This window comes from Phlebotomus argentipes, unplaced genomic scaffold, assembly GCF_947086385.1.
Source record: "Phlebotomus argentipes unplaced genomic scaffold, Phlebotomus argentipes genome assembly contig_2, whole genome shotgun sequence".
NCBI classification, from domain to species: Eukaryota; Metazoa; Arthropoda; class Insecta; order Diptera; family Psychodidae; genus Phlebotomus; species Phlebotomus argentipes.
Window position 1 is genome coordinate 4,319,006 of NW_026776162.1, and position 19,166 is coordinate 4,338,171.

Below are 19,166 nucleotides of genomic sequence, written 5' to 3' on the forward strand. Positions count from 1 at the left end.
ATGCCTCTTTGGGCAAGACAGGAAGAAATTACAAACAATTTGTCTCAAGTGGCTTGTCTTGCATGCCAAGGAATCACTGCCACTGGCATTGAAGCGCGACTGTCGCTGTAAATATCTATGGGAGCAGCATGTTGAATCTTCATAAATGTGTTCCAAAACTCATTGAGACACTACATGTCTCACCTGCTTGACAAAATTCTTTCACACTAAATATAGGCATTCAAAGACTCTGAGGTGGAGTACATAATGTACCTATATATGTGGTTTAGTCATGACGCTAGAAACGGAAATACAAATTAGCACAACACAATTAAGAGACGCTCTATCGTATTTTCCTATTTGAGATATCTCGTTAGCTCGCTCATTACAGTGTTACAAAGAGAAGTAACAAAAAAAGTTAACGTGTAGTTGCCTCGGACCGCTTACTTGGTATCCTAGAGACTAGTTTAAGTGGCCGCAAGACACGAAAGGACCGTAACATACGCAAATCAACGTCCACATTTGCCTCAGCGAAGATCGTCATAGAACTGTTATCGCGTTGTAGAATTTGATTAGATTTCTGATGACATGGTATGTGCATCCGCTCCCGCATTACAGTCACAATAGTATACCCACAATATTGCTTATTTATTTATACAGAAATGTGTCATTCGGCATGAGTAATGTGTGTGTATGTGTATTGTGTTTCAAATGAACCCTCGGGTGTGTTTCAAAATATGTCTCAGCATGTCTGTGAGTCATGAGGGGGTTAAAGGATATTTAAGAGTGGGTCACTTACCCCGTCACTACAACGAAAAAATCCATAATGTTCCATATATTCCTGAGGTAGGAGTGTTTGTGCAGCACAAACCCTAAGGCTATGATCTTGAGCGAAGCTTCCACACAGAATATGCCCAAAAAGTAGGCCTCCGTTTTTTCCTGCAATATGCATTGGTATCAATGAGATCCTGCATCCACTCTAGGCAGTGTGATGCGCCAAGCTCACCAATTTCTGAGCCAATATGGTTTTGTCTCCGTGAGGCAAATGCTCCTCCAGAGCCAGCACTACACAGTTTGCAATGATTGTCAATAACACAGCATACTCGAAGGGCGGCCATTCGATAATAAATCGTGTGTACTTCCTAATGGGGTTATCCTCAGTGAGGATAAACAATGAGGTGGGCCCGCCTCCGGCCGGAGGCTGGCCCGCCTGACTACTTGGGCCGCCCATTCTATCAGCTAAGCGATGGGCCCCCTTGTGCCCCCCGCTGGTGGAGCCTTGTCCCGCTAGCGCCGCTTCCTGAGCCGCTGCCAACCTGAAAGGTGCAGAAGAAAGCGTTAGCAATCATGTCACTGGCACACAATGTGCTGCATATATAGCACGGGACAAAATACAGCTGGATGAGCTCTGCTCAGATTAGATTCGAATAGTTAATTTGCCATCATGTCACAAAAAGACCATCAAATGGGATTTCCTTCAGGCTTGAATATTCTCCACATAGACACAAATTATATCCGCACTATTTGAGGCCATGCCCGATGCGGTCTTTGCATCCAGCCGCACTCTGTGCCGTGTGATCCTGTTAAGGATCACAAGAAAGATGATAAATTGACACAGTTTTCGTCATTACAATTTCACCATTTCACTATCCATTTCAATTGTGATGCCTTAATTGTGTCCCAGAGTGGAAGGAACTTTCACAAGTGCGCCCAAGAGCTTTTCACCGACCCCACCCACTCTCTCTCTCTATTTTCCGGGTTACAGCCACAATTGGACCGTGTTATTCACGAACAGTGTCAAATGCAGCACTCCGCATGAAATGTAGAATGGGCTGGGCGGAAAAAAAGGAGTCGTCTACCAATTGAAAATCAGTGAAATGAGGAGTACCGCACTCAAATTAACCACCATGCTGACACTCTCACACCACTCAAAAACTCCTTTTATGTCCACCAAAATGAGAGAGAAAAATCAAAGAGAGACAATGCCACGACGAAAGGCCACGCAGTACTGAGCAGATTTTTACAGATTTACTAGATCTCCTCTTGGCCGAAGATGTGGCACTAGTTTGGAGGAAATTTGGCAAAGAATTCCCTCCTTCATGCAGACACAGTGTCGGCGAAAAAACAGCAGCCCTACTGTGGAACACACACGCAGACACCCAGTGAATTGTCTACGATACTTTTCTCTTATTGCAAATCAACATTCACTACAAAGACTGCGTCTATTCTCTGCTGTTTTTCTCGCCTCCGCCTCTCACTTGACTAACTACAAAATCACGGACTTTGAAGCCAACAGCATTGGTGCTTCAGCCTGACAAAACCCGGTTGGCAACAAAAAGTGCGAGTTGTTGAGAGTTTAGAATTTATTTTCAAAATTTTACTCGTCCTTTTTTTGTACAGATCCTGTTGTCACATTCTAAGCTAATTTATGGGGGAAATTGGTGTGAAAAGATATTAATCACTATTCTAAGCAAGACATTAGAAAGAATATAGGCTGACTTCACGATTAACAGACACAATAATCGATCGCAAACATTCGCACAGTCAGCCGGGTTGTGCAGTGAGTGAGAAGCCGGATAAATGCTCCTCAGTGGCGACATGCAAAACCCTTCGAGTGGTATGTCTTATTTAGAAAAGTTTTCACTGAGGAAAAGCTGAGAATAAGCAATTTTTTAAGTTCCGTATCCCATTGAGACGAGGCTAAATTCAAATAAATTGGTACGATAATGATCTCCCTTTCAGCTGCGCCAATGGGCCTCGGCTGAAGAGGAGAGAGCTTTTCAGTAAAATCGATGTCAAGTCTATAGAGGAGATAGTGGAGCAATAATGAAAAGCTTTCTGACCTAGTTAATTAACAATGTGAAAGGAATTTCTCCACCACAAGAAAATATATTTGTCTGTTGGACTTTTTCCTTCTTATCATTGTCACACACGTCGGACACTTTTGGGTGCGAGTAGTGAAAAAAAAACCCAAAGGTGAATGAGCATGAAGTGAGAGTATGAGAGAACGCTATATGTAGAGACGGTGGAAAAGTTTTCCACACAGCACAGATAGAAATTCAAAGTAGTGAAGAAGTCAGCAAAGTCTCCCCTTGGTTCTCATTGAGCCAAGAAGAGTGATAGAGAATAAAGAAGATACTACAAATAAGAGGTTAAATCAGCAGTTTGAACAAGTTGGAAGGAAGAGGACGCGAGAACAAAAGTGTGATGTATCTGTGTGCGAGCTCGTGTCTTGTCATCTCGCTATATTATACGCAATAGTGGAAGATTTTGGTGTGGGCATTCAGACATCCCGTCTCCATTTTGCCCATCACATACAAACAAATTATCCCCCGGCGCTGTAATGCGGGGGGCTTGAGTAGCTGGGCGGCAAAAATAAGAGGAGCCCCGATGCGCATAAGTCGCCAACTTTTACATAAAAAAAACTGTCCACATTCAGCACGAACTCACACACGAAGTCAAGCCCCTTCAACTCTCCACACACAAGAACCATCATGTACGCGTGCCACATGACACACCGTCCCCCCGCTCACGAGGAAACCGCTCCCGGGAGTGTGGGGCGCTAGTGCGAAATCTGGGAGAGCGAAACATCCCTTTCTAGTTGGGCCTCACTGTAGAGTGGAGTGCTCAGCATCACTTCAGTCACCCTGAGTGACGGCATTGTGATGACACATACACATTTTCCCAAGGGGGAAATCACTATAGAAAACTGTTGGGACAGTGATTCACGATGTGACGTGAAATCTCCACGACATGTTCTCACTTGCAACATGAAAATGACCAAGCTAAAACATCATGAAAGGCTTCAGATAGACATGAGTCAGAAGGTGAACCCCTGAAAGGACAACATCATAAATAGAGTTGATGGTGCTTTTTTGCATAGAAACTCCCCATAGTTAGGAGAAATTGAACTTGAACCCAACTTTGTAAGAGCGTGGGCGCTCTTCGCCATCACATCATGCAAGAAAAGTTCATTAATTGACATTTTTCTAAGAAATTCCGTGCAGGAATTCAATGAGACGGCGGCTTTTCTGCTTCAATCATATAATGAAGTAATATTATTTCGCGAAAATTTGCAATGTGTTCCACGAAATTGGTTGACATTTACCAAAAATGGAGAGGCGGAATAAATTACTCAATTATTTAGAATTTTAAAAGATGACAATGATGATATGAATGTCTTGTGTGCTTGCCAGAGAATATGATGTGGAAAGAAAGTCTGGATAGAATGTAGTTTCTAATTTATAAGGAATGCCATTTAAATGGCAAATTACCACGAATCAGAACTGATGGATTTTCGTCTATGATTTTTGCCATGGAACGTCCTCACAAAGAACAAGACTAGTCTGTAATTTTCTTCTGCTAGATAGCTTTATGTGGGAGTTATGACTTGCGAATTAATTTAATCAAAGTTCATTGCCCCAACTTCTCGCCGAATAGTATCATAATTGAAGAGTCACTACCGGTTTCTTGGAAAAAAATCACGCTGCGTTGCTGAAAAATTCCGAGAAAGGACGCAGGAAGCAATACCAAAGGTCAGGACGGGAGTTAATGATGGTGATATTTAGCAATAATTGACCTTCTTGCAGTGATTACATAGGATTAGTGCTGAGAAAATCACATAACCCAGAGTGTATTTCTGTTCTCATCAATTAGACTCTCTCGCACAGAAAATCAAATAGCACTGTTTTTCACAGGACATCTTGCATTTTCCATGACTTATTTGAGTCCTTCTCCAGTCTAGATTGTGCGGCATCTCGAAATACACGGCCATCAGCCTGTGACGCCTCGGAGTTCTCATCAGTACGTCCTCCATCAGCCCACACTGCCACAGACACATGCTCACTTTAGCATTTCCAGCCGCCCACACACACTATTTGCGCCATTGATACGTCACGCCAGTCATCTGAGCAGCCACAAGAGAGAGAGCGGCACCAGACCACGACCCTCGAGTTGAGATTGTCGCCAATCCATACATGGACGGAAGCTCGAGACTAGATGCTGACACACTACCAATCCACAGACCATGAATCCTTGATTGTGGAGCTCCTTGACTTCGCCACTCCATTACCATGCACTCAATGGTACTTTTCCAATAATTAAAGTATCCCTTACAACGAAGCGCAACATTTCATTCTATGCAGTCACACTTCATGACCGGCTGCCACGGCATCGTAGGATTTCTTTTCACGTCATCTCACGATTCAGTCCATTGTGCTGGCCGTTTATGTCACTAAAGCCAGTGCAGGGAAAGAAAGATGTGAAAACGGAAACACGTACAATGGGTTCAAAATACACCCCAAACCGCACATCTTCAATTCACTCTGTTGCTCCTTAGTGTGAGTGTATTGAAATTAATGAAACGCCCATGAATGAAACCACTCTTCTGCCTTTCTCTTGCACTCCTCTGCGATACAAATCTATTTATTCTCCATTTTCCCCCAGCGACCAAGAAAAATGCACCATTGTCCTCCAACACACACCGCGTCTGTGGGGATTGCAAGAGAAAGGCATAAATTGCACATGAGACAAAGCTTCTCTCAATCATGTGTACGATGGGGACGCCTGGTACAATGGAGGCGCCTGGTGAGAATATTTCACCATACATTCTGCCAGCTTTGAGTGAGAGAAACGGAGGTTTAGAGAGTGACTTTTCAATGAGATTGCGTGGAAATTACCCAGAAAATACATTTCTCTGTGTTTTTCCACTCATTGATTCTCCATTTGGACGGCAAAGCCACGAGAATATGCATAACACGCTTCACACCCTTCACAAATCAATTTTCCATAGCTGGAAGTCGCCATGTAGAAAATATACCACAGCATCGAGATTCATTCAAAACCTATGAGAGAAATTTAATTATGGATCCGCTGGAGGATTTTTTTAGGATCTGCATTCGCTAATTCAAATTGGAGCATTTCAATTGAATTCAATAACTTCGGGTCAACTGTGATACTGCTGCTATGTATAATGGTAATAGCCAAGAAAATATAGACACACATTCATCTCCCCACACCCATGGCCAAAGAGAAGGGAAATGTAGGAAAAAAGGTGTGTGCGGAGGAAATTGGAATAAATTACATTGTGTCACGTTGCACAATATGCAATTGCCAGCAAAAGTTTATTGTGTCTCCTGAAGAATTGCATTCGAATGGGATTGTTGCAAAAAAATATTCATTCCCCCAACTACTGCTCTCTGTACATGCGTGAAAATGTAGAAATAATGGGTGGACTGTGTCACGATCTTGGGTGCAAATTCAAACCGAGAGAAATTATACGTGAAATGCTTGAATATATTCATGAACTCAAAGTTTTTTAAAGTCATTTTTTTTCTTCAAGCTGAAGCGCTAAAGTGTAAATACCAGTTTTCATTCGGAAACTTTTGCAACGTCCAACGTTTGCAATAGTTGAAGTGCAGATATAATGCGTTAAGGGAAGGCCTTTTGTGTTAGACAGAAAAACCACAGAAATGCACACTCTGCCATAGAAATATACAACTGCAGTTCTTGTGTCAGCGCTAATTTATTAAATGGGGCGACAACAAAGGGTCTCCAGAAGTGATCCATGCAGTCAACATCAGAATCGTCATTGCATGAAAGTTTTCAATCTCAGCTCTCAAGTCGTCACGCGGAGCAGTTTTATGTACAAAAGGCACAAGCTAACAAATATGAAATTGTGCAATTTAGACTGTTTATGTAGATTTTCTTTGTGTACTTTTGCAAGAAGTTTTATGCATTATTATTCACTTCTCGATAAATGGGCTCAGTGTAAATCACCCACATGTCCCACTCAACACAGCTCATTCCATATGCTCATCCAATGCTTGGAGGAATACATTAAAGTAAAAAATCACATTTATTGTGCGGCATAAATCTGACTTACACCATCTATAAAGATTTTCTGAAAATCTTGGGGTGTTATGTCGACCAACCGAGAACAAGACAAATTCCCGAATGTTTTGGACATTGTTATGTGAAAGTCTCACAAGGGTATTTCAGCTTTCTGCCACTTTGAGCTTGGCAGAATAGCGAAAGAGAGAGAGAAACTGAGATATTCGGAGCACATGCTCTGTAAAATGTCAATTAAATGCTATATACACAGTGGAGAGTCAATAATTCTTCTGATATTTACTGGATGTTAAATTATTCACAGTCTCTCTATACGATATTTTTTCACCACATATATTCTGTGGCTGTATTTGAGGCGTTTCAAGTCCGGCAAAACTTTCTAAATAAGTGAAATGGCTTTAACTGTCTGGCTTTTCATATTGTATGTGTGGATAAAAAGTTTCATAAAATTTCGCAAATTGAAAAGCAGCAAACGAAAGAAGGTTAATGGAATAAACAAAACTATTTTGTCTACGCAATTTGCAGTTATACTTCCCGCAAGAATACCACAGCGTATCCATATGAATAATGTCAACCGTTGCAACGTACATATGCTAAAATATTACCACAATTTGTTTAAATACACAATATATGGAGCAATTGCCTTTTTGGTCTGTCACTGAAACTTTTCCACCCAAATGAGACCTGCAATTTCTGCTTTTCATCACCTCATGAACATTTGCGGGCCATTTTTTTCATTACATGCTGTCTCTCTACGCATTTTCACCATTTGAACATTTAATTTCACTTTTAAATTATTTCCCATATGGCACACATTTGGGTGTGATAGAGAAATAGCGACACACACGGTAAATACGAATGATTAACATTTACACATGCCATCTAACACACTAGAGAGTGGTAAAAAATAAAAAATTCTGAATAATAGAATAGGCGAGTGTATAAAAAAAGGTAACTTCATGAGGATTCAACCGCCCAACAAAAATGTTCATATATATATATATATATCCAGAGTGAAGGAGATCCAATAATTCACGTGCCTTATAAAATATTCCCACGGAATGCCGAAAAAGTATGATACATAATTAAATTGGGGCACTCTTTAAAGGGGAGCCACCCTTCGGGAATTTGTCACACTTCCTTCACTTTGTCTCCCATGGTGAAAAAAAAATCTACAAACAAATTTTCGGGAAAATTCATTGACATTAAAATCCTGACATTTATCGATGGTATAGAAATTGCGTCGACTAACGCATAGTGCCTGAGCGGAGGGTGGATCATTTATAAATAAACTTCAAAAGACGGGCAAAAAAGAGAGCACCTGCAGGATCAAACGTATTAATTAACCAATACACGTTAGACAATTTCACATCATCATGCTTCTCACAATCAATTGAGCGAGCCTGGTGAAAAATTTGTTGCTGTGTCACAGGAAAGGGAAATAGCTCAAGAGATATGACTCTCAAATTTTAATAAGCAATTTTCATTAATAATTCTTTTCACACACAATGACTCGAGTGAATACATTGTGCATGCATGAGATAGTTGAGTAAATAGTAAAATAGCCATATTTCTCCACTCAATGAGGAAAAACGAGTACATGGTTGGCTGAGATAGGAAAGAGTGTGAAAAGCTCCCTATTTTGTGAGGTTTCTCTGGGTCAAAAATGTGTGTATATGTGGCAAATAATTCTGAATATGCCATCAAATATGAAGCATCGTGGTGTTCAATGTGTCGTTTAGCTCCCAATTGATAACGTTTCTGGCCATTGTGTCCCACCATCGAGGCCAGAGATCAAATTAAAATCGCGATACCATCTCTTGCAGAGCTTTTTCACGAAGACAATGGTGGCATATGGCAAAAAACTCAACTACTCTGGAACATGGACACTATGGAAAATTCATCATTTCACAGACAGAGAATGGGGTATTTGATGAAAGAGATTGCAGAAGAGTTATATGGCAATATTGCTGTTCTCACTTTCCATATTCATCTGTGTAAATTGACAGTTTTTTTTTTTAAATATGTGTATTGTGAAGTTTCCATGCATAATATCACACTTTTGCATTTGATAACAGAGTCAGCACCACTTGTGCAGACTTTGTTGGGGGACTTTTCGTACAAATAGGCAACTAAAATAGTATTAAAAGTAAAATATTTATAGTTATTGATAGAGGCATTTACACACAATCATACACCATTCATCGAACAAGCTTTTAAGCCACACAATGTTGACGTGGTACACTGAAAGCCACTCGGTATTCCAAGTCACTACTCCTTTTTCGTGTGTACCACCCTCGCCCACCCCGTTTCCGCTTCTCCAGGAGAGAAGGGCGAGGGAGGGAAATTAGGGACACATTCACAAATCATGTACACACACGGACACACCGAAAATTCCATCCACCGAACTGCTGTATTACATGTATTCAGGATGTCTTGCTCAGCGTTCGCGATGTGAGAATATTGCTGAGAAAGGCCCTTCGGGACGGGAAGAGAGCATAAGAAAAGTTGAGGAAGAGACAGTGCCGAAGAGACTGTCTTTTTTTATGCGAAGAAACATTTGCACACAGAATTCTAATTCGCGCGATAACACTTTACGATAATATAATGAAAGTTTTATTTAAGCACACACAAACTCAAACACACACACACACCATCTAGGGGAGCTTTCACGGGAAAAGTCATATTTGGCCAGAGCAGCACACACACTGCCACGAAATCATACACACACACACACACGCAGCAATGTCGTCCTACGGAACGATGGAGTGCGATGGAGCGCACACACAGAGGAAGGAACTGAAGAAAAACGATGTGACGATGGAAAAGTTGCAATATCGGAGGTCCAGACGGTCAGAACCGCACAAGGGATGATGCACAGGGGGCAAAGTGCCGTAGCCCCCCGTTTTCCTGCCACCTTCAGGAGCACCTCAACCCCCAGAAGACTCATGAGCGCGAGAGAGAGGGAGAGAGGGAGAGCGAAAGCGGGACGAGGGAGAGAGAGAAAGCTCTTTGCTGCTGCTTAATACATACATGAAAATGTATGCGCGAAATGAGTGGTTCTGGAGGGATGGGAAAATTTTTCGGATGTAATGTAAGATGGGGCCACGGCGAAAAGCCCTTTCACGGGCCCTGCAATGGACTTCTTCAACATCCAATTTCACACTTTTTCACCCTGCCAACCATCAGTTAAGCTTTTCCACTGTTCCTCCGCGAGCAGCGACAGGGGCAGGGTTTGGAAAAGCCCCTAAACATTCCGAGGGGAGTTGATTCGTGAATTCCGGAGCGCCTCTGCGGGCGCCCCTGTTCAAAGTGCGGAGGCACCGCTGGTGGCTCCGCAGCGGGCCCAATCACTTCCAGCGAGCACAGAGAGTGCATTTGTATCGATTTCACATTCGCCAGATGATATTTTCCAGCCATAAAAAGGGGGCAACCCACCGTCAATAATTCCAAATTCGAGCTATTATATGACGACCGCTCGGCCATATTGGTTACTCCAAGTAAACCGCTCTCATTTGTCCACGCAAACACATGCCCTGGTGGAAAATAATCCTCAATTCACGCACAGAAAACACTAATTGAAAAAATCACACACTTTTTGTCCGATTCGGACTTGATTTTAATGATTTTTAACGCGATTTTCTATCGACACTGACGCAAGCAATGTTAGAGCGCGCGTATTTCGCTCGTTTGCCGTACACTCTATTATCGGCGCTTGGAGCAGCTAGGCGAAGCCAGCACCCCTCGCCAATACATCCACATGCTCCCGACGCTGTAGCGACACGGGGGGCGGCTCGTGGGGCGGCAGGGGAGGCGCATTTCGACGCTCAGAGAACGCACACAGACACAGCGGTCGTGTGCCAGGGGTGAAAGTGTGTCAGTATGGCCATTGGGGAAGGTCTCCCTCTTGCTCTCATGCCCCAGCGCTGGTGTGCACTCCTGTGTCCAAACACGTCAAGCCGAGACCCACACGAAAGCGGGGTACGCTGTAGCGTGAGCCCATCCACTGAGAAGCATCCCTTGAGAAAAGGCAAACGAGGGGGCACAGCAAGTCTTACACACTTGACACACAATTAAACCACCACTGATGGCAACAACAGCGACTCCTTGTACGCAAAGACGAGAAATTGGCGAAGAAAATAGTTTAATGTACCGATCAAAGTAATGATCCTTCCGAAGAATATATAATAACAACCCTTTTGAGTGTGTAAAAAAGCAAGAGAAATAGCTTCAACGCATCAACAAAATCATGAAAATTGAAGAAATTGAACTCTTAATTGGCGGGAAATGCAGGATATATGTAACTACATTACATATAATTCAAGAAAACATTTGTGAAATTGTGATAAAAATATTCACATCTAATATTTATAGGAGTCACTGAAAAATATCTATCAAAACCGGCGTTGATTTTTTATCACTATTTTTCCAAGAATTTCCTTCCCCTTTCCCGCTTCCCCCCAAAAAAAAACCTCCTCAACAACAACATAAGCATCTCCCCATCCCCAAAGCTGTGTAGTGAAAAATATCAGAAAGAAGAGCCTCAAGAGCGAGAAGTGATAGAAAGAGAGCGCATGGGATGAAAGTTGCAGAGAAAGGAGTTTTCTTTTCCACCCTGACACTCTCAGGGTTGACACGCATGTTCCATTCCTCTTCGTCACCCTTGTTGAATTCCAGCAAGAGGGAAAGGCACGGACCAGGTGAGAAAAGCGGGTCTGAAAGCGTACTCCACACAGTGGGTTGAGCTTTAAGTGCGGCAAGTGCATATGAACGCGAAAGGTGGCGGTTTTTATCACCATCACACACTCGCAGCCACTCTCCCTCCATTCACACATCCAAGCCCCTTTTCACCCCTTTCTCGCACACACTCACCCTCTCACGAATGTCCATTTTTAGCTCCATTTCAATTCACTGGAAACACCACCGAAATGCGATATTACGCTGGTTTATGATTTAGTTTTCCGATGGGGCAAAAATAAATCTTGCATGCCCTCCAAAAGCCACTTTAAAGCATGCGTTTGTCAGCCATGATTTTTGACAAGGCAAAAAGCCATCCTGTATCGTTGTTTTTCGATAGTTCTGCGAAGGATAGCACGAGCACCATGCCAGGAGGTCATTTTAATTAAAAGCACACCCCAGCCTGTGTGTGCAAAAAGCGCTAAAGGGGAAACACACAACAGGAAGTTTGTGCAATTGTGCAAGTATGTAAAAGTTCATCGAACTTCCGTATCGATTGACATTAGAATCATCAATACCAGTGACATTTTTCCAGCTGATACACCCCAAACTTGCCACCATAATCAGCTGGAACACAATTACACGCCATTCACTTGCAATCACACTCTTTTCGCTTCCATTTCGATATAGATAATTCGACTAATTGGCAAGATTGTCCATTGATAGGTAGCGATAAGTGTAAATGGATATTGAGTGTGTTGTTTTCAATACAAAGAAAAGTAGATAGAAATACATTAGACATTTTCCTCGAGAGAGCATTTAAAGTTGTGCGGAAAACAAGTCCATTTAAATTACATCTATTATTTGTCTGCTCTAGAGAGAGAGAAAATGGGTCAAGAAACTTTAATTTATGGGATATTTCGGTGGTTAACTCACCACAATGTGGTGAAAGTTGCAGGCAAACACGTGGAACTTGCCCGTATTGTTCGTGGTGAAAGCTCACTTGACTGGGACAAAGCTCTCTGCAGCCGGTTGAGAGGAAAGCTTCCGTTCGAAATATGTATCGCAATCACAACCCTTTGGAGCTTTTTAGAACAAGCTCGATGTCTGTACTAACTCATATATCTCTTATGGAAGGTCATAAGAGAACCCCTTTTAATCCATAAACACTCACATGATATCACCAAGTTTCAGTCTCGTCTGGATAAGAGCGCAACTTTTGTGGTCGCTTGTTGTCACAGCCCGTCGACGGCGTGCGGGGACACGGGGTGGAATGGGTCCATCGCCATGCTCGAGCGAGAGGCTCAGGTTGGCCCCGAGCCTCACCATTGGCGACGATCCTCTCCTTCTGGTCGACACATGTCGACCGGCCACGCCACCCAACATCCTGCCAAATAATTCAACGGTTAATACGAATGAGAGAAATCCTAATAAAAGGCATGACAATTCTAGAGAGATTTCTTGTTCCTCACTCCCCCAAATATATATGTATTTAGGGGATGATGGTTACATCTTGAGAGCTGCTACTAATTTGGACAACTCAGACAAAATTCATTGCTCACCGTCTACAGAGAGAGGAAGGGAAGACGGAAAATATCCGGGAAAAGTGAGAGGCGAGAAAAGGAGCTCATCCATAATTTATTGATCAATTGCTGAGCTATCGAAAATTGTCTAGAAACGATTTATTACTTGTGCTAATATTATTCATTTCAATCAATTCGCAAGTAACTTGTTAGGCCGCCCACACCAAGTGCCATTATCACCGGCGCAAGTTCTCTAGTAAGTGCTATTTTCAGAAATAAACACATTGAGATTTCTAAGTGTTCCAAATACATAAATTAATTTTACACATAAATCATTTGCTTGGGCAATTCGCGGTGAGAATGCTTCTCCAACTATAAATCTCATGACTTCCCATATTACACGGGGGCAACAGTGAGAAATTACTTGTAAAACCAATAAAGCTCACACTTGTGGTAATGCTATGTTCTGTATATTTTTAAATTTCACTTGGCGTACACCCCATTCTAACAGCTTTTATGTGTGCAATCGACAATTCCAGAGTGTAATTAAAATTCTATTTTCCAGTGCAGTTTTCAAGTGAGTTTTCATCTCGCAATAAAAGCACTTATTTATAGCATTTAAAGGCCATAACGAAGGATAAAACGATTTATAAAAAGAAATCCAATGTTGAGTATTTTTTGCATTTTTTCCCTAAAACATACATTTATGCAAATAAATAAATGAAACATACCTCAGTTGATTGTTATGTGTTGCTGACTATCCAGAAATTGTCAACTCATCAGCCAATAATGCATTTTCGATGCTACTTCACTATCTACTCAGCATTTGTACGCATTTCCACTGTGCACTCGCATGTACACGCGTAAAAGGGTTCTTCACAAAATACCTACAATACTTCATATACTTTTCCCATATAAAAAATATCTCGGCATGTAGAAAATATATCTGAAAGGGAGATCTGAAAGGGAAAAAACACTCAGTTTCACACATAAATCACTCAAATTCACTCCCAAGATTTCTTCTCCGTATGGTTCACTTTTTGCCCAAACACGAGACCCCTCTTTGCCATCCAACGCGCACGGTATCACGACAAGGTGGAGCACTGATAAAACTTTGCCTTATAAATCACACGGATTATCACAAGTTATTTAATTTCACTGTATGAAACACTGCAATCCATCTGCGCGGCGACCGTTGAATCTGCAAAGATAGGAGAAGAAAGAGAGGTGTTAGAGACTAATTTCCAACCCAGACAACTCTTTGTGTGTTGATTGACAACAAAAAAAGTTCAAGTGAATTAAAATTCCTCGTGGTAATTTCAATGAAAACTGCATTTGCAGCATAAAGCCACACTCGTTGGTTCAGCGCATTGTTAATGTCAAGTATTCCCCCGTCAACATGACTGTCATTTACATAGATTTAGATAAGACTACATGCTAGCGATGTGGTTTGCCGCACAAGCACTCCCAAGATAGGGTGAATGGGTCGCCTTCAATTCATCGGCTCTGCCAGAGAAATTAACTTAAAAAGCACCCGTGGCACAAGACAACAGTTGAATCGAACAAAAAAAAGCGTGAAGGGTGAAATGGGGTAATTGATGCTATTGAAGTGAATGTGGGTGGACGTTACGACAAGTTTATTGTTTCAGCATTGAGTGGAGCCACGCACCGTGAATGGTACTGGAGTGATCTTTCTAATATATTTTCACGTCCCCTATGGTGTTTTTGGATAAATTGAGGATATAATGAGACACGCAAGGTATATCCTATTCGCAGTCACCAGCGATATGTCTTGCAGAAACGAAACTCCTTTATTTCCAGGTCCACACGCCCACCTCCTCATCTCTCTCTCTCTCTCGCTCGCTTCATGACAAAATCGCCAAGAACAGCACATCATCCAAATTATACTGATGATATTATATTATACGTATAATACACACATAAAGGCAAGTGGAAAGGGTGTGCGTAAGAAGTTTTGATACACTCAGAGCAAGTTTTAGGATGGATTTCAGATGGATTTGCCGTTAAATGTACTTTTGCTGTGTCATTAGTTTAACACTCCTTATTTCTCAAACCTCTGTATCGATGTAGTTGCATAGAATTTCTCATATTCTATCTTTGTAAAATCAATTATTCAATAGTCAATTAACAAGACGCAAACAACAGTGAGAATTAATAATTGAAACCTGATAAATTCACACAGTGAATTCCAAATCCTCTGCCATTCCTTTGAGTGTACATATCCCCAGTTTCCCATGCCTCATTTAATTCGAGACTTTAATCATTTCTCCCAAACATTCAAATTTCCCTTTGATAATCGATTACTTCCACCTCATATTATTCTTGAGTCAATTTCAATTATACTGTGTAAATTCATGGGCCAGAGTATTTCCATCTTCTGCCCAGGTGTCAACACACGTTTTCTAATGCTTCAGCACAATTCCTTAGTCGTATGCTAATGAGGGTGATATTTGACTTAAAATGTAATTAAAGTGTCAAGTCAACACTTCCGAGACGCATTCTCTCCCTCCTCCCAGAATAAACCCTTTCATGCAATGTGAAAAATTTCCTCTCATCACCACACAATAGCATATTTTTCTCACCAGTCGCATCGCGCGGAAAATTGACTTTCAAAGAAGAGAATTTTTCACCCCTCATCGCCTCATCGGCTGATAGTGCGCACTGGGCGATGGGATTTTCATGCAACTTCGATTGGATGGCAAACAAATTTTTTATCGCAGCTGACGTAGGGAGAATGCTAATGCAAGGAGCCTTTGCTCCTCTTTTGCGCTCTTTGAGCACCCCGGGCGCCCCTCAAGCCCACAATTAATCCTTCCTGGTAGATTGAAAAGTCATACAATGGCACAATGAGTCCCATCCGGCGAGCCTATCGGGAAAATGAGAAGCACATTGTGCGGGCGAATTATATTTATAAAAGATAAACATAATCCGGTTTAGAGGATGTAATTCAGAAACGGATGTCAGTGGTTCTCCATACATTTAACTATTCATACCAACATGAATTTTCACTCCCCTTTTTGCACCATCGCACTGTGTGAAAGATTATAATGCAAAATGCGAATTGTATGGTGGGCTGGCAAAATACTGAGAATTTCAACACCCTCACACACTCACTCACACAGCATTTTCCATCCCCCCAGTTTAATCATCGTGTTGAAATTTGAAGCGGAAGTGTGGCAAAATTCATGGGAAGCCATCAAGCCTCTTTTGGCCCTCTCATACTCATAATATTATACCTAATGTGGACTCACAGTGGCATTCCCCATCATCAGCGAGCATGTGGGACGGATCACCCACATCAAAGGAATTTTAATAAACTACACGCAATATTTTCATTCCCAACCCCCTCAGCACTACGCGTCGCTCCTCGGTTGAATGTCTGTTTATCTTACTTTTGAGTACCAAACATTAAATTGTTACACTAATAGGCAACCATTGTGAATTTCATAAATATTTCCGCTGGAGGTGGCATAAATAGAAAATGTGGCAATTTGTCAGAACGAGAGTGAAGCATCCAATTTAATTTATTGTCGAGTCGTGGCGTGCGTGGCGGAGGGAGGCAAAAACATATAGCATTTTACACCATTTAATATTTCATCGTGGTTTTGGTCTTGTGGTGTCTTCATTCCTATGCCGAAAACAACATAGTTATGCAACAGGTTGCTCATCTGTTCAGGATATCCAAGCATAAAATTCCACCCTCTCGTCATCATAGACTGAATTGTGCGAAACCACTCACTTTCACTGGGTGGGAATATTTGCCAGCGCATCATTTGAAAAATGTTCACACACAGCACAGCAATAAAGCTTCCACACAAATAATCTTTGCTATACCAACAATTGTAAATATCCCTTCACACTCGTCTCGTCTTGCAATAGATTCTTCATCCCAAAACGAGTCACACTTTGGAGAGAATGTGATTGATGGTGAAGTATTTAATCAGAAGCATTTTTCGCAATTTTCTTAAAGGGTATAAAGTAATATTCGTCACGAGGCTATTCTTCATATACAGCAGAAATGTGATAAACCTTTAGCCTAACGATAAATGCATACCATAAATTGACTATAAGTGAGTTTGATGAGGTCAGGTTATAATGAATATTGCCGCACGAACTTTACCTGCCAAATTGCCCTTTGCCTCATGCACTGTTTCTATGGTTTACCCTAAATTGAAGCACCACGGATTTTTCCTCATATTCATCCCTCTTCGACAGAATCGAAATGGAGCAAGTGAACGATCATACGCTTCGCACAAAGAGGAATTTACCCAGCACAATTCATCTTGAGAGGAAAGGTATACGGAGCGTACGAAAGGGAAGTTGAAGAAAATCCAAAGCAAATATCACTCACACACCAAAAATCATAGCCGTCAGGCAGAGACGTTGATGAAAAAATGGGGAAAGATGTGGGGAATAAAAGCTTTCAATGCTGCTTGGGAGTATTTGTATGAAAAATCCCGTGAAAAAGTACAAAAAAAGGAGTTATAAGCGTGAAGCATTTAGCTGGAGAAAAGTATTTTATTCGTTTACCGAAATGATTGCCGCTGCCATAGTGATAAGCGACTTTCATCCCGAATATTAAGCAATGGAAAAGCTCACTGACGCACCTCTGTCACATTTCCAAAGCTCCTCAATCCCATCCATTTGGCCATCCACCTGACATTCTCAATTGAAATGATTCTGGATTGTTTGCTCAGAGTACAATTAAAGTGAAATCTCCGCTTGGATTTTATAGCAAATAAATACATTTATTATGTACCTACAAAGCAGCACAGTTGCTTGTGGAGAAGGAAAAGTTGAAGACAAAAAGTGACACAATTTATTAATTACTTATTAATTGTTCATGTTGAGTTACGGAATTCCTCCGAAATAGCAGAGTATCCAATGGAACACAGAGAGGAGATGAAAATAAACAGGGAATAAAAAAGTTTAATTGCAATTTTCTCAGAATATAAACCCATTATTTCAAAGGGACAAACACCTCTGCTACATTATTGTAGCGAAAGAAGACAAATGAACAAATTACAAGGTGTATAAATTTCTATTGGCTTAATCTTTCATTAGTGTTTTAATTATCTACTTTTTTCAAGCTTCACACAGATGAAAACGAGCGAAGAAATGACAAAAATTAAACGGGAAAGCAGAGTGAAATTCAAACAGCCTCCGTTTTCTCTGTTCCCAGATTGCATAATTAAAATTATCCCATTTTAAATGAAGATACTCTCAAGAGTATACTGAAAAAAATCAATATTTCACTGATTTTTTCTCATTGCTGGAATTATTTCACGAGTAGCACAAAAAATCCCGTGAGCACAGAATATTGGAAACATATTTAACCATTCAGTTATTAAAAATAAACTGAAATGTTGTAAATGTATATGCTATGAATTGAACAAGAGGAATTGATTGACTTGTAACAAGCAAATCATTTAAATTAATTATTCAAAGTAATATTATACCCGTATTGTGTGATTATCAAATTTCCCAAAGGACAACCTTCGATCCTATTCTCTTCAACACTCTCTAATTTTCCATGTAATTTAATCTTACTTGCTGCTGAATCAATAATCAATTTATCTCGTGTAATTACCAAAGGTTACCGACACGTAAATTCATTGAACTCCATCTCTTTTTTGTTTCCGCTTTTACACTAACTCAACAGAGGGATCAAATCTTCCGATAAGCATCTTAAAAACAATTCAAAGAACAGCCCATTAATAAATGAGCTGAGGAAATTTTCAATTTAACCCCCCAAAAAAATTATCAACATATTTCACATCTTACTCTTTCTTATGCGCGAAGGCTGGCAAGAAGACCAATTCATTTAAAAGATATCTCGGTCAGACCTATAGCCAGAGATGTGCTTTTACTTTACTACTTTCTATCTAAACGCAATAAAATGGATTTTGAGGAGAAGGTTTATAATCAATTTTCCTGGCAGACTCTGCATCAAATCCATTTAAAACCTGGGGCAAAAGGGTGGCTCAGAGTTGAATGAAATTTCATCCTGGGCGTCTCCACCCCTTTCTCCCCTGCAAACTACCTCAATTACATAGACCGTGATCAAAATTGACAAAGACAAGCGAGGGAGAAACATGCATACCGATCCCGCCTCTC

At 41.1% G+C, this 19,166-nt stretch overlaps 1 protein-coding gene across 1 annotated transcript in view; it reads right to left on the minus strand.

Moving 5' to 3' along the window:
• Positions 1-10,387, minus strand: part of LOC132265364 (voltage-dependent calcium channel type A subunit alpha-1) — a 36,389-nt gene extending 26,002 nt beyond the window's left edge. The window contains exons 1-3 of the mRNA XM_059765986.1: positions 10,267-10,387; positions 986-1,295; positions 779-918 (exon numbers count right to left, since the gene is read on the minus strand). Coding sequence (XP_059621969.1) covers positions 779-918; positions 986-1,210 — 365 coding nt within the window. The 5' untranslated portion in view covers positions 1,211-1,295; positions 10,267-10,387. The remainder of the gene's footprint in view (positions 1-778; positions 919-985; positions 1,296-10,266) is intronic.
• Between the last annotated feature and the right edge of the window lie 8,779 nt (positions 10,388-19,166).